This window comes from Triplophysa dalaica, chromosome 10 (genome assembly GCF_015846415.1).
Source record: "Triplophysa dalaica isolate WHDGS20190420 chromosome 10, ASM1584641v1, whole genome shotgun sequence".
Classification (NCBI taxonomy): Eukaryota; Metazoa; Chordata; class Actinopteri; order Cypriniformes; family Nemacheilidae; genus Triplophysa; species Triplophysa dalaica.
The window spans coordinates 9,138,577-9,163,427 of NC_079551.1; the positions used below are offsets into that span (position 1 = coordinate 9,138,577).

Below are 24,851 nucleotides of genomic sequence, written 5' to 3' on the forward strand. Positions count from 1 at the left end.
ACAATCCATTCTTTAACATTTACACATATGATACAAAGTAACTACCTCAACGACGCAAGTGTGTCCTTGATCCTGGAATAAAGCCTGGGTTCATGTAGACCTCATACACCATTTACAAGCCACTTGTGCAAAGTAAAACTTCAAACATAAAATATATTTTGTGTACATATTTATAATCTATTTACAAATTATATAAGACACTATCATTGGTGAACCGAAAACTACAACAGAACTCGGGTTGAAACTAAATAAGAATTAAGGCAACCAAAATATGTGTGTGCCACTCTGCACAAACAAATAATGCTCGCTTAAAACCACAAACACACTTGAATGCATATGCGCACACAAAGCCTTTACATAAAGATTTACATTTTATCATCTAAATGTAACATTTTAACTAGTGATATGATTGTGATGGTAACTAAAGATTTAACATTTTGGCCTCCAACACAGTAAGTTTTGGTCACATCTTGTCGTTTATCTACAATAGCTCGACTCAACTTTTGGCTAAACCTTTTACATAAAAATCAACAGCAGCTTCTGAAATCACTCCTATTTCTAAAATTGGTTTGAAAACCAATGTATGGTGCTTTGATTATTGCCGAATTTCATACAACGTATAGCCATTACATATTTGCGAAAACATCATTCCAGCAAATTGTCTGCCTTTTGTGTGTAAATTGCAATAAATACAAAGAATAGCTATGGAAATGCACAGCTGAAGTGCATTATAAACTTGTGTAGTTCAATGAAGAACAGGTGAATTTTACATATATATATAACGTGTAACTTGAGGACTACTTGTTCACAGTATGCAAATGAACGAGGGGTGAAATATTTCAACATTTTCATTATAAACATGTCTGAGATGTACTAGCTCTGTTATTTGTCAAATGTGTTAAGAGAATGAAACTGTTGGCGCTCAAGTGGATCCACGGGTCAAACATGATGTGTTTCAGACAGAAGTTCCTGATATGTCTCAGAGTCTACATCTTGAAGCTGCCCATCCTGTGATGTCCGGTTACTGTTGAAATGAAAACATAAACCGATTAAAGAATTGAACAGTGCTGTGGAATAAACCTACATAATTCACGCTAAATGCCAAGACGAAACACATATAAACAACGCAACGGCGTCTGAGGCTAACCATACAAACCATAAGATGACAGTTAACATGGAGGTTTGCACTTACTGTCTCACTTTCCTCCTCTTCAGGCAGAGTCTCAGACCCTGCGCTGTAATGTAGAGGAGAATAAACCCAGGTACTGTCCTCAGAAGGCTGCGGACACATCCCCAGAGTAGCAGAGAGCGTCACAAGAAGCCAAGAGCAGGCGGGAATACAAAAGGGACAGCAAAAAGAAAGGTAGACAAATGCAGGAGAGAAAAATTAGAAATGTAGCTAGAAGACAATAAAATAGATGCACCAATAAAATAGAAGTAGTGATTGTTTAGAACAGGGGTTCCCAAAGTGGAGTCACGGGGCGGTTAAGATTATTTCCAGAAATCCTTTTTTTATTACTAGAAATAGCGTAAGTGTAACAAAATATGAAATAAATATTAGTTAAGTTAAAAGCAAAACCATGCAAATAAAATCCATCATGACCCCTGAGGTGATTGCGTCACATTGACAACCGCGTCAGATTAGGAGCAGCAAGTCCATTTAAAGCACAACGTCAAACAGTCCCATGTGCATGCAGATTATTTTTCAGGCGATAAATTTAGGATATTCTTATTTATGATGCGTTGATTAATTTCGATCAAAGACAATGCAGTCAGGCCAGCGGAGGAGGGCGGAGAAGCGCCGCAGTCAGAGGAGCCATCGTCCTCAAGGAATGAAAAGAGGCACATCCATCAGCACTCGAATCATTTTGATGAAATTCAACCATCTGTAGTAATAGTTAATAGTTTATGTATTACAACAAGTAAAGTAATGAGCGATTTACTATACAATAATATTATATTAGACTGTGCTCTTTAGTGTAGAATTCGTGCACATTTGCGCCCAACGTTTGTATACCCTAACCACCTTCGAGGATAGTGGGGTACTTGAGTCACTGGCAATGTTACTTTGAGGGTCGCGGGCCGAAAAGTTTGGGAACCCCTGGTTTAGAAGACAAGAAAAGTAGAGATTATTAATAGATGGAACGGTCGGATTAGGAAAAATTGTTTCTAGGCCTGATTTATTTAATGAGTGAATTTACATCTCTAATACTTATTTTTGGATTGTTAAAGATGTCTTTAAGATGTACGTAAAACTGACCTTTGTAAGACCTTTATCAGACGTTTTTACACAGCAGGGGCCTCATTTATAAAACACTCGTTCTTGCAGATTTGATCGTAAAAATTCCACGTGAACATTCATATTTATAAAAACCGCCACACTTGGAAAAGTGCTTAGCGCCACGTCAGGGTCTGAGCAGACGTACCCACTTTAGCTTGTCCGAGTTGGAAATAAAAGTCATTCTTACCGCTCGTATGGGGGTTTGGACGTTGACAGATGCCCCTTCATATACCAATGACATTACTTGGACATCATTTAAAGGCGGATATAAGAAACTGTTCAAATGATCATATCTATGCGATTTGATAGATTTCACAACTGACAAAAATGGGTACACGCGGTTTCTGAGCCTGAGTACTTTCGTTCAATGAATAACACGTACGAAATGATCATAAAATCTAATTTTGGACGGTTTCTACGCAGTATTTTATAAACGAGGCCCCTGATGTTTTTCAGATCTTTAGCTCACATCTCACAGACGTACATGTGCTATCTGGGTCTGGCGTGATGTAGATACAGCCGTTATTCGTAACTCCTAAACTACCTCTAAAAAACTACCTCTACACTTTTAACACTATAAGACTTACAGCGTGCCTCCGTGTGTGTGTGACAGGGTGACAAACACTGACCCTGCCATCGGTGAACTAACAGCCAGACAGTGAAAGATGGAAAGAGACGGAAAACAAATCATGAAAAGACAAAACCAGTAATGAAAAAGTCAAGGAGATAGTGTGCTGTTAGCAGTTGATAAATGAGAGATCTGACAGCTCCATTTATAAGTGGAATGATCAGCTGGTTTTGAGTGTTAATGGATGAATAATTCAAGAGGTGGCGTAGACACATCTCCAGGTTTTTTTTGGAGCTTAGTTTAGACACAACCCTGTTTAAATGTCATCATGAGAGCCTCAAGGTGTCTAGCTATGATAATGATCACCATTTGTCAAGTTTTTTAAGCTGTCCTCAGACACCACTGTTTAAATGTGGTTTTCCACAACTATAAAATGATGCTAACACAGTCACGTGGAAAGCAAAAAATACAAAAAGATATCCAAGTATCCTATCCAAGAGCTCCTAACATCCACACAGTGAAACTCTGTTAGGTTGAATTCAGTATTGGAGACATTTCCTGTAGATAGCATTAATTCAATTCAACAATGCTTATGGACTCATGCTGAGCACTTACGAAACCTATCCAGAATATGTCCAAGTCATATTAAACAGAATGGTAAAAAGAAGAAATTTGAAATTATATTTTGTATGAAAATCAATCAACACTTCATTGTGACATTATTTTCATTAGAACTCATAACCGTAATAAATCAAGACGCGAGTTTTGATCTTTTTGTAATAACTATTAATACATTTTATGTAATGCAGTCATGAAAATGATCAATTTGAATAACAGTAATACTATTTCTGGTAATATGAGGGCTTAAATTAAAACAATGTCACAATACAAAAAAAGCTCTATTAATAAAATATCCCCGTTATTAATAATAATAATAACACGTGATTATTTTTGTTATTCTTATATTTTATTTTTTATTTTTTTGTGAAATATATTTCTGTAAGATTTTCTCACACTCTGCACAATATGACATTTCATATGATGTCACATTTTCAGGAAATGACATCATATTCTATGTCTGAAGTATTTGGTTCCAAAATGAGATAACTCCGTTTTTTAAATAAGTAAAAAATCAGGTTTTATATTATGTTGACATGTTTTTATTGTGTTAGTTAGCTGTATCTTTTAAGTAATTATGGCTTTAATCAAAACAAACCAACTGCAGTTTGATTGATATTAATCGGAATGCACAATAAAAAAAAACGTTATTTTTGAAAACATCTAAAACGGAGTTATCACATTTTGGAACCAAACTGTTCATATTTATAGATGAGCGCAAGACTTACAAAATAGATGTCTGTAATTGGCACGTCATCATCCTCGTCCACAGAAGCGCGGCTCGTCCCTCCCGAGGCTTGACTGCCGCCGTCAGATTCTACAACTATCCTGGGGCCTTCCGTGACGGACGACGACGAAGCTTCTAAAAACACCTCTGGAACTTCACTACGTTAAAAAAAAAAAATCACAATTATATCAGTGTTTCAAGCAAAGCTCTCTTTGACATAAATCATTATTCTTAGTCACCCTCTATGTTTGTTGCAGGGATTTGCAAATATCTAACCGATAAAAAGTATACAAAAGGAAGGACAATACTTGTCTGCAATAATTTGCAGCTTGTTTTGACTGCCTTCAAAATTTCACAAATCAAAGGTTATAAATGAATGGACAAAGTTGTGATTTAAAGGGACAGTTCACCTGAAAAGAACAACTCAAAATCAAGCAACCCCTTATAATAAGCTGTATCTCCTCTTTAAGTTGAACCAGTAAAAGCCAACACAATAACATGTGGGTATATAGTGCCGATGTGATTATCAGCTTCCTGTTTGGTTGTATTCCCGTGTGGCAGTTGCCATAGAGGTGTTTTCCCACCACTGTTCAGGACAAATCATGCCTCATTCCCATGATGCCCTTGATTTCACTGTTTTTAATTCCACAACCGTTTCCCACAAAAAAATACATAGCTTGCAGTGGATCCATGCATTTTTTTTTCCTCAGGTGGTGCGTCATTACCTGATCTCCGGCGATGACTGGGGGGCCGTCAGGGTGGGCTCACTCTCATACCGTCCCTCCACTTCCACCTCCACTGTGATGGTCTGCTGGTCCTCATCCTGCATTCTACAACAACAGCAGCAGAGGGCGCATTCAAACCACACTGCCAACAACACTGTTGAACAAGATTTTCAAAACCTGTATTTGACTCTTTCTTCTGTACAACACAAAAGAAGATATTTTGAGACATATTTTCTGTCCACACATAGGAAGTCAATGGGGGGTCAACAATGTTTGGTTATATCTTGTTGTCTGCAGAAGAAAGAAGCTCAGGTTTGGAATAACATGAGGGTGAGTAAATGACAGATTTTTATTTTGGGTGAACTGTTCCTTTAAGCCAGTTAAATTAAAGAGACCCTAAAATGTAACCTCATATAACTAAAATGTGGCTTTACTTTCCCAAAAGTAGTAAGTCAATAAAGTCACAAAAGAGGACATCAGGGAGAAAATACAGGAAGATTTACTTACGATTCTTCATGATTAGACTGGGTGTGCCTCCTGTAGAGAAATGAACAGATGGTTTATTTTACCAGCCACAGGTTCAAGCCACTGTACTGTAGAAAGAGAGAGGGGGGTGTTTGTTACCTGTAGCGTGGGTGCTCGGAGGTGTCTGACGGAGAGCGTTCTGGAATGGACAGAGAGGTGGTGGAGGAGAGCGTGGTCGCAATGGAAGCTGTTGTGGCCTCCTCGAAGGACGGAGGAGTGCACGGGAGCACGTCTGCCCGGCCTGAAATACACACATGATCCAACCATTTTTAAAACTAAAAACATTTATGACTAATGTTAATATCAAATATTTCCATAATATGGATGACGACCACCATAATTAAATACTGTATTATACTTAGTAAAGTATTCACAATAGTAAATTGTAGCATTTTATAGTAATTACTACATTTGGTTAATGTATACTTTTACAGTTAATCTTGTAATAAACTTTATGGCAAGATTTAAAACATCTACAACTTCAGAACAGTTTACTATACTTTATTTTTTGTAGGTGGGTAAAACGATTCTACAATATTAACAGACATTTACCATCGTCTTCCAAAGTAGGGAAGCTCCGAGTTCCTCTCAGGTCATAAATGTTTTCGTCCTTCATGAACTGCAGCTGGCTGGCCGACCAGGCCGCTCCGGGGCCGATGCATTTGCCGGCAGCCAGACCCCCTCGACCCCTCTTCGACGGTGAAGATTTCAACGCTGTGAAGATAACAGGAAATGCACTTGTGTGTTACTTCATTAAAGTACATTTTTACGACGATAATAATTTCCGCGTGTAAAACATATTGAAAATATCTTTGTTTCAGAATGGATTGACTCACAAGAAGTCTTCCTGAATACAGAAGTGCTCATGAATCTGAAGAATCTGTCGGCATAAAATGACGGTCTGTGTACAGAGACAGTGTCCTGAAAAATGAGGTGAGAACATTATAACTCTTCAAGGGCTAAATCACAAATCAATCAGTATAAAAAGCTACGGTACGTTCAATCTTATTTCATTTGACCAAAAGGGAAATTTACTAGTATATCACTAAATTTTCTGCAGGCTAAACAGAATGTATTGGGTTGACTACCATAGTATGAAAAAAGTGGCCCAGAACTGTTTGCTTTCCTACATTCTTCAAAATATCTTCTTTTGTTTTCTACAGAACAAAGAAACTTGTAAAGCATTTTTCCTACTATGGTAGTCAATGGGGTCAAAGAACTGTTTGGTTACAAGCATACTTCCAAATATTTTTCTCTGTGTTCATCAGAACAAAGAAATTTACACAAAAACTTATTTTTGAGTAACCTGTCCCTTTAAAACAAGTCTATGAGATTTTTGTTTAAATACATAAATTAGTCCCAGTGTGAAATTTTTCGTCTCTAGTTCTATAAATAACGTAATAAGCATGCAAATGAATCGTGATGCGTCAGAGGCAGAGCTGGAGAAACCTGCGTCACTGCATGTGACAAGCAGACTGTATTCTCACAGCTGTGCCGAGACGCATGAACTTCTAAAACAAGAGTGTGCATATGTGTGTATCTTTCTTTATCTCCAATAAATAACACAACTGCCACACGCTTTGAGAAAACGGCCCAAGGTTAATTGATGCACATTATATTATTATTTCCATTCAACCCCAGTATTTCACACTAAACCTCATTCATTATTTCCTGTAAGATTTCGCACTAAACCCCATCATACATTTCCTGTAAAACCATACACGATAGCTAAATTATATTAATGTAAGCTTGTCATGTGTGAGGGCTTTATTATTTACGATACATCACATGTGCAAGGGACAGTTCATCCAAAATTGAAAATTCTGTCGTCATTTACTCACCCCCTTGTCATTACAAACCTGAATGACTTTCTTTCTTCTGCACGAAAGAAGGTATTTTGGAAAAATGTTGGTAGCCAAACAACGGCAGAACCCTTTAACCTATGCAAGTCAATGGGTACCGCTGTTGTACGGATACTGACATTCTTCAAAATATCTTGTTCTGCAGAAGACAGTCATACAGGTTTAAAATCACAAGAGGGTGAATTAATAATGACAGAATTTCATTATCGGGTGAACTATCTCTTTAACATGATATTGATAATCACTGTTTTCAATATCATGGTTATTGAAGCTACCAGTATATTGTGACACAAACTTTAGCATTTCATAGAAATCTCACCCCATCATGCACCAAAGCCTTCCACGTGTGCTCCAACTTCTTTATTAACCTAAAAGAAAAAACACGAATGTGTTAAAGAATGCCGACTCTGAATAAAACAGAGATATGAAAACAAAAGCACCTGTATGACTGCAGGATGTCGATTAATCCGATGTACAGTAATAGACGCTCGCCTTTTCCGTTGACTGCAGGAATACCACCCATTCTGAAAAAAATATTTTATTAAAATCTATGTTGGAATGAGCATATGCAAGTGTTCTTTATACACATAAAAGTATGTACTTACGTAACATCCGTGTCAATGTCCTCTCCACAGGCAGACGCTCCCTGTATGGACTCCATGGCAGTGGAGTAAAGTGCTTTCTGTGCCAGCGGTCTCTTCTCATCACTGTTGCCCTGAGATCCCTCCATTTGCTGCTCTTTCTCCGCCTGATCGATGTTATGAACTCCCAACAGCAAACTGTAATCCATAATCTTAAAGCTCTCCAAGACCTGCAACACAAAACATGTCAATATCTACTTCTGTGTTTTTTGATAATGTCATTATATCTCGAGGACCTGAATCTCATAATATCTTACCAAACAGTCTCTCTGTAATGTTTTAACCAGGGCGTTATAAGTGTCTGTGTCCAGCATGAGTCCATCCGGCATATCCTGCATGAAGTCGAGGTCTTTAAAAGTGGGTCTCGCCTTTTCACGCTCTTTCTTGGAGGCCCGTCGCTTGTAGGTGGATCCCTTCATGTCATATTTGAGGTGCATGCGCACCACCCTGGGCAGCACGTTGTTCATGACCACCATCCGAATGTTCTTGCCACCCGATTGTACGCAGTACAACCCGAAGAATTTGGGCAATAATGTGCGAGGATTCTGGTTTAGGTTCTGCCAAAAAAACGAAAGATGTGGAGTTTTAGGTGGACTGCAGCAAACTGGCATTCAAGCATTACTTGTTCATGCAGGAGTACAGATTTTCCAAAGAAATATTAAAAAGCACACAATTTCATAACCTTGAGTTTGATTCGTGCTTCTTAGAAAAGAGTGCCGCACGATGACATATTTTGTAGGCCAACCCGGAAGTTTGCGACGCACTGGTTCTCTCGACCAAAACTCAATAGACTTTTATCACTAAAAATAACCTCTGTGATAAATAAAAGTTTATGTCTATCAAGATAATCTTTACAAATTAATTTTCAAAAATCAGGAATAAAAATCTAACAAAAGGATAATAACTAACTACACCACAGTTCCTCGACATCACCACCAAGCTGCCGACAACTCTTTCGGACAAAGGTTATAATAGTTTACTTAAACTACAACTACTTAAACATTTCTATTTGCTGAAATCACTTAAATATTGCCCTAATATTACTCAAAAATGTTAAGCTATACAAAAATGTTGCCTCTGGAAAAGGGATGTAAAGATTCACTGTGAGCCTGTTGAAAATCAATTTTAATATGTGATGATTCAAGCCAGTTGAGATGTTATTTGAATCGCAATACATGATTTGAAAAGCAGGGGGCGCCATTTGTTTACTGGAAAGTTGGAAAACGTGGATATTTCTCAAATGAAAATAAATATGCAATAAAAGCAGTTCGTTAATTCTAAAGAGACTTAAAATTGAAGTTTTGTTTTTGACATGAAATATATTTTTATTTCAAAAAGAAATGTGCAGCATTTGAGTAATAATAAAAGGGCAGTTGTTAATTTCTAAATCGTCTCAACTTATTTGGTAAAAATAAATTGTGATTGAATCGTATCGTGAGATTAGTATCGGGAATCACATCGCATCGTGAGCATAGTGAATCGTCACATGTCTACTCAGGAATAAACTGAAATAAATTGAAGCTGAGGAACTAAAATCATGAATTAAACATACAGTAAATAAAATAAAATAAATTCACCTTCTATAGCAACATTCCAATTAAACGAATAAATAATAAAATGACAAAAGCACATAAAAAAAATGCTTAAAATTCACCTAAAACATAAAACTATAAAAACAAAAGCTAATTCTAAATATTAATCAAATTACCATAAAATGACAAAGACAAATGTCAAAACTATAATGACTTTGTTTTGAACTTAATTAAAAACATGTTCAGTTAAATCAAGGGTTTTACGTGAATAAATCTCCATTTACATTTTTCTATTTTTAGATTTGCGCCCATGCATTATTTTTACTAGTTTGTAAAATAAAACATAATTAAAAAAATAATTAAAAAAATAATTGCAGCTTTTCTTAACCACCAACCTTATTTCAGCATTTAACCAAAAGCACATACATTTCTTTTTACTTTGGGACATTGGAACAGGAATTGCTAAATCCTAACTAGTTCTTTGGTTTAGCCTACAAAAATACATCATACTTTCGGCACTTGGAAATCCTCTATCATGGTGTATTTAAAAGGGATAGTTGACCTAGAAATAAAAATGTTGCCATAATTTATACACTCTCGCTTAACAGAACTGTACAAGGAGAGAGGGCATATTAGAAATGTATATTTTTTATTACGAGGCATGTCTATTTAAAGTTCCTAAATGCCACAAGCCCACAAAACAAGTTTTTCATTTCACATGCAAATTTTTTAGATGACAAAGTAAGACCACTTCTAAATATTAGAAGTTAAGTACAAAGCATTTAGGCAAAGTTAAATCTAGCTAACAAGGAACCAAAATGAATTTGTTTTCATCACATCCCACAGTCAAAACACACGCAACTCAAAGTGCATTCTATTAACCAATCATCTGCCGTTTAGAATCCCGTAGCACATTATCTCAATTAGTTTAATCTCTTCAACACAAACCAAACACAGAGACAGATCTCCAAATGCAAGACCCATCACCTCCACAACCATCAACCTTCCAAACATTCACGTCAACCCCCACAGGTTCACTTGGGCCGACTAAAGATATGGAGGAGAAACAAAAAGACCCGGAAAGAGTTAAATGCAAGTTTCTCCAGATAATGTTCCCTGTATGCCATGAACAGGCGAAGGTCAGCATTGTTTCGTACTATTTCTGAACAACGGCCGAGCCGTCACTATTCACAGGCTCATTAGCTCCAGCTGAATGGATGGAACAAGCCAAGCCGCTAACTGCTCGGACTCTGCTGACATCGAAAAGCCATTTAAGCTTCATGTACCCAAACCCACGTCATACTCTCTTGGAAACCAGACTCCATTTGTACCGTTACAGGTGAATAAAATGGTTCAATGATGAATGTAAAAGAGAACGAGCACAGTTTGAATGCAAATTATTTCCCTATTAGTTTGTCATTCGGGCAAATAGTACACACATCACCTCAGGGGAGAAATCTGTTTAAAATAGCATGCTGGGTAATGAGTTTAACCAGATGGGTGATTTGTGCCAGCATGTGTAATGTATTCGAGGTTCATGCGCCTTAACAAGACAAAAGAAAAACATTCAACTTTAAAAGCAAAAATAACTTTGATAACTTGACTTATATTTTTATGACACTTGTTGACATGCAGCATCACACAAACATCTATCAGGTACTGTTGCAGAAGTACCCTGTTTATGGGTGTAAGTATTACCCATAATTCTTGTCATAACCAAAAGTGTATTGGAGACGTTACCAAAATAGAAAAGTGTAGTATTCGACAGGTCATGTGGTCAAGGCAACCTTATATGGAAGAAAACAGGCTACTGATATGATGATATGAAAGGAACTGATATAATTTGAAGCCTTTCCAAAGGTAAACTTGATAAACGTAAAAAAACTGCTCAATTACTCAATTTCTTTTTATCGTATGTCAAAAGTTTGAAAAGCATATTTAAAAGAACTCACCATGTAATAGCCTGGCAGGAGTTTCTGCAAGAACTCTGCTTCTTTGTGCATAACTGTTTTGATGATGAACTCATCGTCCTTGGTGAGATAGAAGACCGAGCCGCTCGCTCCAGGATTGGACAGCTCGATCAACGGCTCATTACATAATGAATACTACAGGTAGACACAAACAGTTCGGTTGAGTACCAGAATTCTTCTTCTTGCACTCTCTGATGAGTACGGCTGTTCCACGATTAATCGCATCCAGAATAAAATGCATAAATTTAAGAAACATATATTTAATGAATAAACATTTATATATAATTTAAATAACTGATATATATAAATAAATACATGCAAACATTTCCTAAATATGTATACATGTACGTGCATGTATTTATAAAAACAAAATTAATATGCACAGTACAAACATATATATTATGCAAAACAAACTTTTATTCGGGATACAATTAATCGCGATTAATCATTTGATAGCCCCCCAAAAATGATATATAATTTAAATAATATATAAAATGTTTTCATTTATAAATTAGTCTATAATACTGTTTTTACATGCATGTGTTTATAAACACAAAATGAATATCCACAGTGCATAGACATATATTATGTTAGCAAATACTTTTATTCTGGATTCGATAATCGCGAATTATCATCTGAAAGCCCTAGAACTACCATATAATTTTACATATAATAAATCATATAATTGAACACATAAATGAACACATAACGGATCACAGAACTTAACACACAAATGAGGACACAACATAACATTAAACACAACACACAACTGAACACACAGAAAAATTAACACATAACACATGACTGAACACACGGCTTTATACACAACTAAATATACTAGGGCTGTCAAATCGATTAATTGCGATTAATCACTTCTGAAATTACGTTTTCAGAAATAAATGCTTATTCTTATATAATGAATATGTGTGTAAACAGCGCACATACACATATATACATTTGATCAAAAATAACCATTTATTTTGTGACCAATCGCAATTAATCGATTTGACAGTTCTAAATACACAACTCAACAACAACCATATAACTAACCACATAACCTAACTTTTAATTGAGCATTTATTATAAAGAGAATTCTCACCAAATAGTCATCTGGCCGTATACCGAAGAGCTCTCTGAAGTACCGGAAGGCCACGGGGGCGTACGTTTTAAAACGAAAGTCTGGGAAATGATGGGCTGGTGTCAGGTTGCTCCCTTCACTAGACAAACACAGACAAGATTTTTCATTGCTTGTAAAATACCACACCTCCCTTAGACCAAAGTCGCTAGTGCTCACCTGGGAAAAAATATGCTCTCCACCACATAGAAATCCTGCATGAGCACATCACGCTCGGGCTTGGAACTCAAGTTCCCGACAGTGTAGCCAATGCCAAGCTGAATGGCCCCTTTGAGTGCTGATGATGTTGCCTGTAAAGAAGACAGATTTATGTTACATTGAGATGTTAAAACCATAAAGCTAAATTCTTATCTACAGTTTTCAGGTGTGAATATTCTAGGCAGGCGAAACGAAAAATGAATACTAGACCTTCTTGTAAGTGGTCTCTCCCGACGCGTCCACTCCTCTGTGTCCGATTTTCTTTATGTGGGCCGCCTGCCCTGAAGAAGAGGGCATCTATCGGAAAGAGAGAACCAAACATTCTTGATTTCTACTGGAAGACTACAAGTGTTTATCAAATTTGTTTTATCAAGGTCTTGTGTAGCCTTGTAGCAGATTAAAGCGTTACCAAAAAACCTACCTCTGTGATGAACGCCTTTTTCGATGTAGCATCTAGGAGAAAACAAGAGGAATTCCATTATAAGACAAGACACGAAAAGCAAAATTACTTCGATGTAGTTTTACACATCCCATTTCCAGCGTGAGAATAAAAAAAACGCTATTACTGCAGATACGTTAAGAAATGTAAACTAGACTCTACAGCCAGGAGTCAATAGTTCATCAACCATTAAAGCACAGACGGCTTCAGCCAACACTTTGGGAATCACTCTTCATTTATATTCCTGCCCCCTGATCTCCAGGATCCCTTCAGCAGCAGCTGTCGCTGCCGACCGGGCGTTTGTTCACAAAGACGGTTTGATGAAATACAGCCATGTGAGGGTGACAGCTGGATTTCTTTAGCCGTGATTCTCAGTCCACATTCGTGCCATGCATCTGCGTGCACTCCCATTCAGTCGCGTTCCTCCGTTTCCATGGCATTCACATGCCAGGCTAAATAGGGTACTGGCCGCAAGACAAGAGCGGCTCGTAGACATGCACTGAGAAAATGAAGATGGGGGTAAAAGGTGTTCATTTAAACACCCTCATGTCATTCAAAACCTGTGTGTGACTCTTTCTTCTGTGGAACAGAATTTTGGAAGTCAATGAGGGTCAATGATGCTCGGTTAGCAACGTTCTTCAAAATATCTTCTTGTGTTCTGTCAGACGAAAGTCATTTTTATAACCAGGTGGAGCAGCTTTCATCTGCTTCATCTATTTGGGGGGGATATTTTGTTTAATGTGACTGTTTTGCAGTCCATGGAAAAAAGTTGGAAGTACAAAGTTGGAGAAAAATAGAAATCTGGCTGCAATCTCCAAAAACAAAACGTGGTTTTCCATTTTCGCATCTGAAATAGCTCAACCACACCAACAACAACACACGTCAAGTTAGTTCCTGTTATTCCTGAAACAGACGTCAATGGGACCCTTTTAGAAGGCTAGTCGGCCAACACTGTGATTTTCCTTAAAATAGTTTTTTTCCAAAAGCTCGTTTATTTGTTTGCCGATGACAGGTTTGGCCTCAGTTTAAACTTGAGTGGAAAGAAATGCCATGTTGTTGGAGTTTTGCTATTCTTCACTAGCCAGGGTTGACCACATGTCTAATAAAGAGCGTAAGAGACGTTAAAGCATGACGGATGTTTATTTCTGGTTTTGGCCTTTTGCCATTTTATGTATAGAATTAAACTCTGCCCTGCATAAAAAACACAAGGTTTTAATGGAAACTATAATGCTGTCTACTGGTATGTGATGGATTCTGGTGGGTGGGATGATATCTGGCAGATGGGAACCAATAGATCACCATTAAATCCTGTTGGAATAATGGCCACTACGAAAATTTATTTTGTAATGGGTAAAAGGAAAAAGCTAATGGTTCATAAGGGTATTTGAATGGAAACCATTAGAATTTCTGTCATGGTTTCCCCAGTTTTTAACCACAGTGGGGTTGTGCTATCATATGTGTCATGATTCCGCTGTCATGTCATGTTTATTCTTCAGCGGAGTCATGACTAAGTCTAGGGTTTTGTGTGAGAAGGACATGGCATGGCTTAGATTTTGGCTGTCATGCGCCTTCTCGTGTCTCGTCTATGGCCCCGCCCCTCTCGTCTCCTCGTTAGCTTCCCTTGAGTGTTTTATTACCCACACCTGCCTATTGTAATTATCCTTTGTTCGTCTCCCTATTTAATGCCCTTGTATTCTCTGTCCTGTGCTCGTTTGTTCTTGTACATACTTGTAAACTCTGATGTCCGTTTGCCTGTTGGAATGCTTGTCCCAAGGAGTTATCCATACGCTGTGTCCCAAGGAGTTATCCATACGCTGTGTCCCAAGGAGTTATCCATACGCTGTGTCCCAAGGAGTTATCCATACGCTGTGTCCCAAGGAGTTATCCATACGCTGTGTCCCAAGGAGTTATCCATACGCTGTGTCCCAAGGAGTTATCCATACGCTGTGTCCCAAGGAGTTATCCATACGCTGTGTCCCAAGGAGTTATCCATACGCTGTGTCCCAAGGAGTTATCCATACGCTGTGTCCCAAGGAGTTATCCATACGCTGTGTCCCAAGGAGTTATCCATACGCTGTGTCCCAAGGAGTTATCCATACGCTGTGTCCCAAGGAGTTATCCATACGCTGTGTCCCAAGGAGTTATCCATACGCTGTGTCCCAAGGAGTTATCCATACGCTGTGTCCCAAGGAGTTATCCATACGCTGTGTCCCAAGGAGTTATCCATACGCTGTGTCCCAAGGAGTTATCCATACGCTGTGTCCCAAGGAGTTATCCATACGCTGTGTCCCAAGGAGTTATCCATACGCTGTGTCCCAAGGAGTTATCCATACGCTGTGTCCCAAGGAGTTATCCATACGCTGTGTCCCAAGGAGTTATCCATACGCTGTGTCCCAAGGAGTTATCCATACGCTGTGTCCCAAGGAGTTATCCATACGCTGTGTCCCAAGGAGTTATCCATACGCTGTGTCCCAAGGAGTTATCCATACGCTGTGTCCCAAGGAGTTATCCATACGCTGTGTCCCAAGGAGTTATCCATACGCTGTGTCCCAAGGAGTTATCCATACGCTGTGTCCCAAGGAGTTATCCATACGCTGTGTCCCAAGGAGTTATCCATACGCTGTGTCCCAAGGAGTTATCCATACGCTGTGTCCCAAGGAGTTATCCATACGCTGTGTCCCAAGGAGTTATCCATACGCTGTGTCCCAAGGAGTTATCCATACGCTGTGTCCCAAGGAGTTATCCATACGCTGTGTCCCAAGGAGTTATCCATACGCTGTGTCCCAAGGAGTTATCCATACGCTGTGTCCCAAGGAGTTATCCATACGCTGTGTCCCAAGGAGTTATCCATACGCTGTGTCCCAAGGAGTTATCCATACGCTGTGTCCCAAGGAGTTATCCATACGCTGTGTCCCAAGGAGTTATCCATACGCTGTGTCCCAAGGAGTTATCCATACGCTGTGTCCCAAGGAGTTATCCATACGCTGTGTCCCAAGGAGTTATCCATACGCTGTGTCCCAAGGAGTTATCCATACGCTGTGTCCCAAGGAGTTATCCATACGCTGTGTCCCAAGGAGTTATCCATACGCTGTGTCCCAAGGAGTTATCCATACGCTGTGTCCCAAGGAGTTATCCATACGCTGTGTCCCAAGGAGTTATCCATACGCTGTGTCCCAAGGAGTTATCCATACGCTGTGTCCCAAGGAGTTATCCATACGCTGTGTCCCAAGGAGTTATCCATACGCTGTGTCCCAAGGAGTTATCCATACGCTGTGTCCCAAGGAGTTATCCATACGCTGTGTCCCAAGGAGTTATCCATACGCTGTGTCCCAAGGAGTTATCCATACGCTGTGTCCCAAGGAGTTATCCATACGCTGTGTCCCAAGGAGTTATCCATACGCTGTGTCCCAAGGAGTTATCCATACGCTGTGTCCCAAGGAGTTATCCATACGCTGTGTCCCAAGGAGTTATCCATACGCTGTGTCCCAAGGAGTTATCCATACGCTGTGTCCCAAGGAGTTATCCATACGCTGTGTCCCAAGGAGTTATCCATACGCTGTGTCCCAAGGAGTTATCCATACGCTGTGTCCCAAGGAGTTATCCATACGCTGTGTCCCAAGGAGTTATCCATACGCTGTGTCCCAAGGAGTTATCCATACGCTGTGTCCCAAGGAGTTATCCATACGCTGTGTCCCAAGGAGTTATCCATACGCTGTGTCCCAAGGAGTTATCCATACGCTGTGTCCCAAGGAGTTATCCATACGCTGTGTCCCAAGGAGTTATCCATACGCTGTGTCCCAAGGAGTTATCCATACGCTGTGTCCCAAGGAGTTATCCATACGCTGTGTCCCAAGGAGTTATCCATACGCTGTGTCCCAAGGAGTTATCCATACGCTGTGTCCCAAGGAGTTATCCATACGCTGTGTCCCAAGGAGTTATCCATACGCTGTGTCCCAAGGAGTTATCCATACGCTGTGTCCCAAGGAGTTATCCATACGCTGTGTCCCAAGGAGTTATCCATACGCTGTGTCCCAAGGAGTTATCCATACGCTGTGTCCCAAGGAGTTATCCATACGCTGTGTCCCAAGGAGTTATCCATACGCTGTGTCCCAAGGAGTTATCCATACGCTGTGTCCCAAGGAGTTATCCATACGCTGTGTCCCAAGGAGTTATCCATACGCTGTGTCCCAAGGAGTTATCCATACGCTGTGTCCCAAGGAGTTATCCATACGCTGTGTCCCAAGGAGTTATCCATACGCTGTGTCCCAAGGAGTTATCCATACGCTGTGTCCCAAGGAGTTATCCATACGCTGTGTCCCAAGGAGTTATCCATACGCTGTGTCCCAAGGAGTTATCCATACGCTGTGTCCCAAGGAGTTATCCATACGCTGTGTCCCAAGGAGTTATCCATACGCTGTGTCCCAAGGAGTTATCCATACGCTGTGTCCCAAGGAGTTATCCATACGCTGTGTCCCAAGGAGTTATCCATACGCTGTGTCCCAAGGAGTTATCCATACGCTGTGTCCCAAGGAGTTATCCATACGCTGTGTCCCAAGGAGTTATCCATACGCTGTGTCCCAAGGAGTTATCCATACGCTGTGTCCCAAGGAGTTATCCATACGCTGTGTCCCAAGGAGTTATCCATACGCTGTGTCCCAAGGAGTTATCCATACGCTGTGTCCCAAGGAGTTATCCATACGCTGTGTCCCAAGGAGTTATCCATACGCTGTGTCCCAAGGAGTTATCCATACGCTGTGTCCCAAGGAGTTATCCATACGCTGTGTCCCAAGGAGTTATCCATACGCTGTGTCCCAAGGAGTTATCCATACGCTGTGTCCCAAGGAGTTATCCATACGCTGTGTCCCAAGGAGTTATCCATACGCTGTGTCCCAAGGAGTTATCCATACGCTGTGTCCCAAGGAGTTATCCATACGCTGTGTCCCAAGGAGTTATCCATACGCTGTGTCCCAAGGAGTTATCCATACGCTGTGTCCCAAGGAGTTATCCATACGCTGTGTCCCAAGGAGTTATCCATACGCTGTGTCCCAAGGAGTTATCCATACGCTGTGTCCCAAGGAGTTATCCATACGCTGTGTCCCAAGGAGTTATCCATACGCTGTGTCCCAAGGAGTTATCCATACGCTGTGTCCCAAGGAGTTATCCATACGCTGTGTCCCAAGGAGTTATCCATACGCTGTGTCCCAAGGAGTTATCCATACGCTGTGTCCCAAGGAGTTATCCATACGCTGTGTCCCAAGGAGTTATCCATACGCTGTGTCCCAAGGAGTTATCCATACGCTGTGTCCCAAGGAGTTATCCATACGCTGTGTCCCAAGGAGTTATCCATACGCTGTGTCCCAAGGAGTTATCCATACGCTGTGTCCCAAGGAGTTATCCATACGCTGTGTCCCAAGGAGTTATCCATACGCTGTGTCCCAAGGAGTTATCCATACGCTGTGTCCCAAGGAGTTATCCATACGCTGTGTCCCAAGGAGTTATCCATACGCTGTGTCCCAAGGAGTTATCCATACGCTGTGTCCCAAGGAGTTATCCATACGCTGTGTCCCAAGGAGTTATCCATACGCTGTGTCCCAAGGAGTTATCCATACGCTGTGTCCCAAGGAGTTATCCATACGCTGTGTCCCAAGGAGTTATCCATACGCTGTGTCCCAAGGAGTTATCCATACGCTGTGTCCCAAGGAGTTATCCATACGCTGTGTCCCAAGGAGTTATCCATACGCTGTGTCCCAAGGAGTTATCCATACGCTGTGTCCCAAGGCTCTGTTCCTGTTTTTGGATCCTTTTGATTTTTGATACAGTTTGTTACCCTACGTGAGTTTTGTTTCATTCCTGTTTGGCTGTCTTTGTTTATCCCCTGTATGTTACCCCATTGTGGGTTTTTGTTTTGTTTATTAAAATCTTTTGTTACCCCATACCGCTGCCTGCATTTGTGTTCTATCACATTACGTTTTGTGACAGAACAAATGAGCCTACACTGAACCCAGCAAGCAGCCATGAACACTGGCCGTTGTGGTGTTGCCCGTCGCCTCTGCAGTCTTCGCCAGGGGAGTGAGACTGTGCATGAGTTTGGGGAGAGGTTCCTCGACATCGCCGGACAAGGCGTCTTCGGGGAGGAGGAGTTGGCAGTGCGGTTCAACACCGGTCTCAGAGACTCACTCTCTCGATCGGAGATGAGAGCGACGAGGCCGTTGGACTTCGAAGCCGTGTGGCTAGCCGCCGCGGCTCGTGCGGAGTCCACGACCACATCGTGTACCAGCTACACATCTCCGCTGGTCACGTTACCAGAGGGTGGTCCTCTGCAGATCGAGGTTGTGGGCATCGCCATAACCCCCCCTCAGCCTCTGCAGCCTCTCCACAACCTCGCGGTCTCACTGGCAAGCGGGAGAGACGGAAATCCCGGAGGTCCCGTGTCTGGAGGTGCCAGTTCCGGCCCAGAAGCCAGAGAGCGCTGCCCAGCCGGCAATCCAGTCAGTGTTCCTGCCGGTCTTCCAGCCGGTGTCAAGCCCCGCCCAGCCGGCCTCCCAGCCGGAAGCCAAGCCTGCCCCTGTTGCCCACTGGACTTCCCCAGTCAATCCCCCGGGGCTTCGCGCTCCAGAGCGCCACCCCGGACCGTGACTCACCCTAAGACTTTCCCACCCTATCCATACCCTTTTGGACTGCCCCCTGGGAACTCTTGTTTTGCCCCACCACCCCTCCCATGTCTGTTATTTTTATGCCATCCTAACCCTAGTGTGATATTTGCCTGTCTGCCCTTAATCATGTTTAGAATGTTCTGTTGGTTTTTGTCTTGTTAGTTACCCCTTGGTGAACACCGGGAGGTGTTCATTTGAGGGGGGGCTTATGTCATGATTCCGCTGTCATGTCATGTTTATTCTTATTCTTGCAGCGGAGTCATGACTAAGTCTAGGGTTTTGTGTGAGAAGGACATGGCATGGCTTAGATATTGGCTGTCATGAGCCTTCTCGTGTCTCGTCTATGGCCCCACCTCTCTCGTCTCCTCGTTAGCTTCCCTTGAGTGTTTTATTACCCACACCTGCCTATTGTAATTATCCTTTGTTCGTCTCCCTATTTAATGCCCTTGTATTCTCTGTCCTGTGCTCGTTTGTTCTTGTACATACTTGTAAACTCTGATGTCCGTTTGCCTGTTGGAACGCTTGTTCCAAGGAGTTATCCATACGCTGTGTCCCAGCGTTCATTTCCAGTGCTCTGTTCCTGTTTTTGGATCCTTTTGATTTTTGTTAGTTTGTTACCCTACGTGAGTTTTTTTCATTCCTGTTTGGCTGTCTTTGTTTATCCCCTGTATGTTACCCCATTGTGGGTTTTTGTTTTGTTTATTAAAATCTTTTGTTACCCCATACCGCTGCCTGCATTTGGGTTCTATCACCACGTTTCGTGACAATATGTGTTAACTAGGCCACAAAAAACAATTCGGGGATTTTATTTTAAATGTTCTTATGACATTTATTCGAAATTTCTCACAATTAGAAGGTTCAACAACTTAGCCGTCTTAAGGCACTTTAAACCTTAACTTTTTTTCAATGACGTTCCACTGACTTTATTTAGATTCGCCAGTTTCAAGCCGTGATAAATTTGAAAAATGTATAGAAGCTCAGGTGCTAATGAGTTAGCAAAACACCTCCTAAAATTCCACAGGCTCCATGACGGTGTGATCACAGACAGCTCGCAACAAACGTGAAATGATGATTTCGACAACAGAGCATCTGACACCTCCAACTTTCATTATATTAGACTATTTTTAGTGAAGCCGTAACATACAGATATGCATCTTTATGAAAAAGGATCAAGAGTCCTAAATATCTACATATTTTAAAGATTCGCTTTAACAATTGTTCATAATTCAAAACAAGAAATGAGAAACGATAACCCCGCCAGCAAATCCCACAAAACCATTGTAAACGCTCACTTCTGATTTACTAAATGAAAACAAAAACTGCAAGTTCCTGTTGTAAATTTCATTCCATCGCTTGAGAAAAATCATTTGAGACTCTTTAATCTAAAGTAATTGTCACCTCGGTGCAATTGAGCTCAAGGGCACAGTGGTAACTGTCAGGGACCTGGGAACCTTATCAGCCTTACTCATGAATATTAATGAGGTGATGTAACAACCGCCTGAAAGCTATTGTTGAAAGTCAAGTGCATTTGTAATATAGCTATAGATATAAAAAGCCATCAGAATTTTCAGTTTACGTCTCGCGTCTTTGTTTATTACAGCAGGAGCTTGGTCTTCAAGTCGTCGTTTCATGCGTCATCTACGCTTTCTTCACACAATGGCGGAAAATCAAATTACATCATTTATTTTACAAAAAGTTGGATGTGAGGTGATTCCAAAGTCAGAACGGTTGCCATGGTGATTGTTCTGGTGCCTGCATGCGTACGTTGACAACAAATGCATCTGCCTGCCCTTCGCCCTTAGGATACGTTCGAGTGTCCCATCAGCCGAGGGACTCAAGCATCTACTCTACTCCCCCTGGTCTGGTCTTCAAGACTATATAAAGCTCCAAACCCTACAGGCATGAATGGAGGGGGGCAGGAATACAGAACGACATTATGCAATTCCTGATCGGTTTCCCATTTCCCAGCGGAGCTTGAAAACTCCCAGCAGCGTGACCTATATCAGTGGAGGAAAAAGCACGGTGGTGTGTGTAAACAGACCTTCCCTGTTTTTCTTTAGTGGCGAGCATGAGACTACGCGGCTAAGATGAGCTTTTGAGCAGCATAGATGGTTTGATTTTACAGGCGTCTCATGGGATGTTATTTGTATTGACCGAGAAAGGCGAGTCTGCACATTTCGCGGATGTTTTAAATGAGAACATTTACTGCGGCCGCTTGAAGCGGTTTCATTGAGATGGGCCATTAGGCGACGATAACCTCAGAATAGATCTATAATTAATTTGCAATAAAGATCTGCTTTTTTTATATTTATCGGTTCAGTGATGTTCTTAATAAGCTGAACATCAAATCAAATTTAAAAATGAACACTAAGCTAGAAAAATGATGGGATAGTTACAAAAAGTACAACTTCTGTCATCATTTATTCACCCATGTTGTTCTTACTCGTATGAGACTCAAAAAGAAACACAAAACACAAAAAAACACAAAAGAAGATATTTTGAGAAATGTCTCAAAAGTCATTTTGTGTCCACACAATGGAAGTCAACGGAGGTCAGTGTTGTTTGGTTACCATTGTCGTTCAAAATATCTTCTTTTGTGTTCTACTGAAGAAATAAAGTGACACATGTGTAAAACGGCATGAGAGTGCCTCCATTTCACTTCAGGAGAGAAAATGACTCACTGTCTGACCCCATGAATGTGATGAAGCGCTCTACAATGTTTTCACACCCCATCCAGACAATAGAAACAGGGGAGGACAGGCATGAAAACAGAAGTGCGCCGAGGCAGCAGATGCCAAACAGGGAGCGTGCCATCACTGTTTGGATGCTGTTTCAGTGCTAAACCGAGTAAAAACACCAGACCTCCGTATGTGGCTTTCATTATAAGCGATCTGCGTGACATTTAACTACAGTAACCACGATCATAAGGACTAGTTTCAAAAGATGAAATCAAATCAACAAGCTGCTAGAGAGGGTTTCAAAAAGGCCAATTAAAGGATTTTAATATATTTGAACACAATAGACACAAAGAAAGACAGATCAATTGAGTGGAGGTTGCTTAATTGAAAATGTAAAAATGCAAGAAGGTTTTAAGGTCTAGATGTGTGGAAAATACTATTAGGTAGAAAACAATCTATTGGCATCTTTGGTTTGAACGACTGAAGGTCTTTGCCAAATCCGAATCCTAAAGAAACGAATTAAATAAGCACACAAGTTTTCCTTTTTTGGCCTAGGGTGGCAAGATGAAGATGATCCTGTTTACAAATCTGAAAAAGTATCCTCTGGTGGTATTCTTCACCGAAGGACACTATGATATAAAGTCCTAATAGTTTCCTCCTGTGCTCGTGAACACTTATGAACAGACTGTACTCACACAAACTATGTTAAAACCCAAGCACTTAAACATGATAAGCATACAGTACAACAATACAACAAAGTCATATGTCAAAACTATAGACCCCTTCGGATGACGTAAACAACGCTGGTTCATGCATTCATTTTTTGTATAATAAGCAGAAAACACCGTTGTAATATATAAATCGTTAGATAAATTTGATATTCTGATCTTCCAGCAAATATGCATACAGTTTGCATACGTAAATCCAACACATCACGTTGCCCCATTCCCCTCCTAAAACCCCCCATATGATCATCCCATCTGTCACACTCCAGTGTCCCTGCTAAGCTGAGCTGATGATGACTAGCTAGCTGTTTTTTGCCCCCTGTCTTATCAAACTAACCGGCTGACAGCATGCATATGCATTTATTTTACATACTAAATGCATAAAACGTTAATAAACCAATGCACGAATGGACATTCTCACGCATGAATTTCCCTCACCCACGAATGCTAGTTCAGCTCAGACTCCGCTAGCTCATCCATGTGCATCCCATTCACACATATTTAGATACGATCGTCTTCATCTAATGTCTTTCTCGATCCTTATTTTAGAACAGATACCAAGCGTTTAGTTACCCGCGTCAACATCGCCCGTCCCCGAGTCCTCGGATGCCGCTGCCCCGGATAATGGGCTCTCATCCGCGGCCTCAGACAGGCTGCTCGCCCCATCAGCCGCCGCTTCCATTCAATCTCCCGGGATGAATCCTGCCAAAACCACTGACAACCGACGCTCGCGGAGGTATGAATATTAACACCTTCACCTCTAGAGTATACGGATCTGAGTAACTGGTGAAAATGATGTAAATGAGAAATTGAGGACAGTGTAGGCGCGTCGTGGTCCTCTCTCATCTGAGCTGAGCCTTCATGCACAGGGTAGTAATGCCCGATTCGCCTTTCCAGGAATCGGTTCTTAAGAATGATTCGTTTGACCGATTCGTTCCGCGTACGTACATTTATTAGACCACAAAAACTTTGTGAATAAAACAAAAACATTTTTTTAATACATATATATATATATATAGTTGCTGTATCTTGTGTATCTGCGAATTAAAATTGTAATAAAAAAAAGTTTTTACTTGGAAACTACATGCATTTTGAAAGGGGTTGGAATCCTGCGACATTGTGCATAAACATAGTAATAAACAGACGTCATTTCATAAAAAACACTCAATTTTAATCTTGAGACATCAAGCACACGAATTTTAGACTCGCTTGCGAGATCCAGTTTAATGACGCCCTCTGTCCGAACGAACCGATTCATGAAGATGATTCGGACATCCCAGCGCGTGCACGGGAGCTGGATTCAGTGTTTGGATGAAGCTTCTGCTGCTCTCTGTTGGCGATTGTTCAGTAATGCACACATGCTGAGGGTATCACTTCATGCATTGATACAAAAATCTATGCATATATATATATATTTAAATAAATGTTATTTTATTTTATAAACATATATATATATATATATGTTAAATATTATATTTATTTATTTTATTAATTAATTACTATATTCACTTTATTCCATTATTAAATTAATATGTTAATTTTACACAATGCTTATAAATCATTGAACAGTTTTA

The 24,851-nt window shown here is 40.6% G+C and overlaps 1 protein-coding gene across 2 annotated transcripts; it reads right to left on the reverse strand.

Moving 5' to 3' along the window:
• Window positions 1-152: 152 nt before the first annotated feature.
• Window positions 153-24,758, reverse strand: pip5k1ca (phosphatidylinositol-4-phosphate 5-kinase, type I, gamma a). Of its 2 annotated transcripts, XM_056759776.1 has the most exons (18): window positions 23,851-24,758; window positions 13,204-13,235; window positions 12,993-13,079; window positions 12,744-12,874; window positions 12,549-12,666; window positions 11,432-11,584; window positions 8,205-8,504; window positions 7,912-8,117; window positions 7,747-7,830; window positions 7,626-7,674; window positions 6,281-6,365; window positions 5,997-6,158; window positions 5,544-5,685; window positions 5,427-5,456; window positions 4,920-5,024; window positions 4,196-4,352; window positions 1,193-1,279; window positions 153-1,024 (listed from the first exon to the last, which is right to left on the reverse strand). In XM_056759776.1, the coding sequence occupies exons 1-18, from the start codon at window positions 23,957-23,959 to the stop codon at window positions 1,022-1,024; spliced, it is 2,040 nt and encodes a 679-aa protein (XP_056615754.1). In that variant the 5' UTR covers window positions 23,960-24,758; the 3' UTR covers window positions 153-1,021. The 2 variants fall into 2 exon arrangements, with proteins under 2 accessions (XP_056615754.1, XP_056615755.1); XM_056759777.1 differs by lacking the exon at window positions 1,193-1,279.
• Between the last annotated feature and the right edge of the window lie 93 nt (window positions 24,759-24,851).

Coding starts and splice junctions, on each gene's coding strand:
- pip5k1ca (XM_056759776.1), bottom strand. CDS start 23,959: ATGGAAGCGGCGGCTGATGGGGCGAGCAGCCTGTCTGAGGCCGCGGAT. Junction 5,686..5,996: donor CCCTACTTTGGAAGACGATG/GTAAATGTCTGT, acceptor TGTGTATTTCAG/GCCGGGCAGACGTGCTCCCG. Junction 4,353..4,919: donor CAGTCATCGCCGGAGATCAG/GTAATGACGCAC, acceptor TTTTTAACGTAG/TGAAGTTCCAGAGGTGTTTT.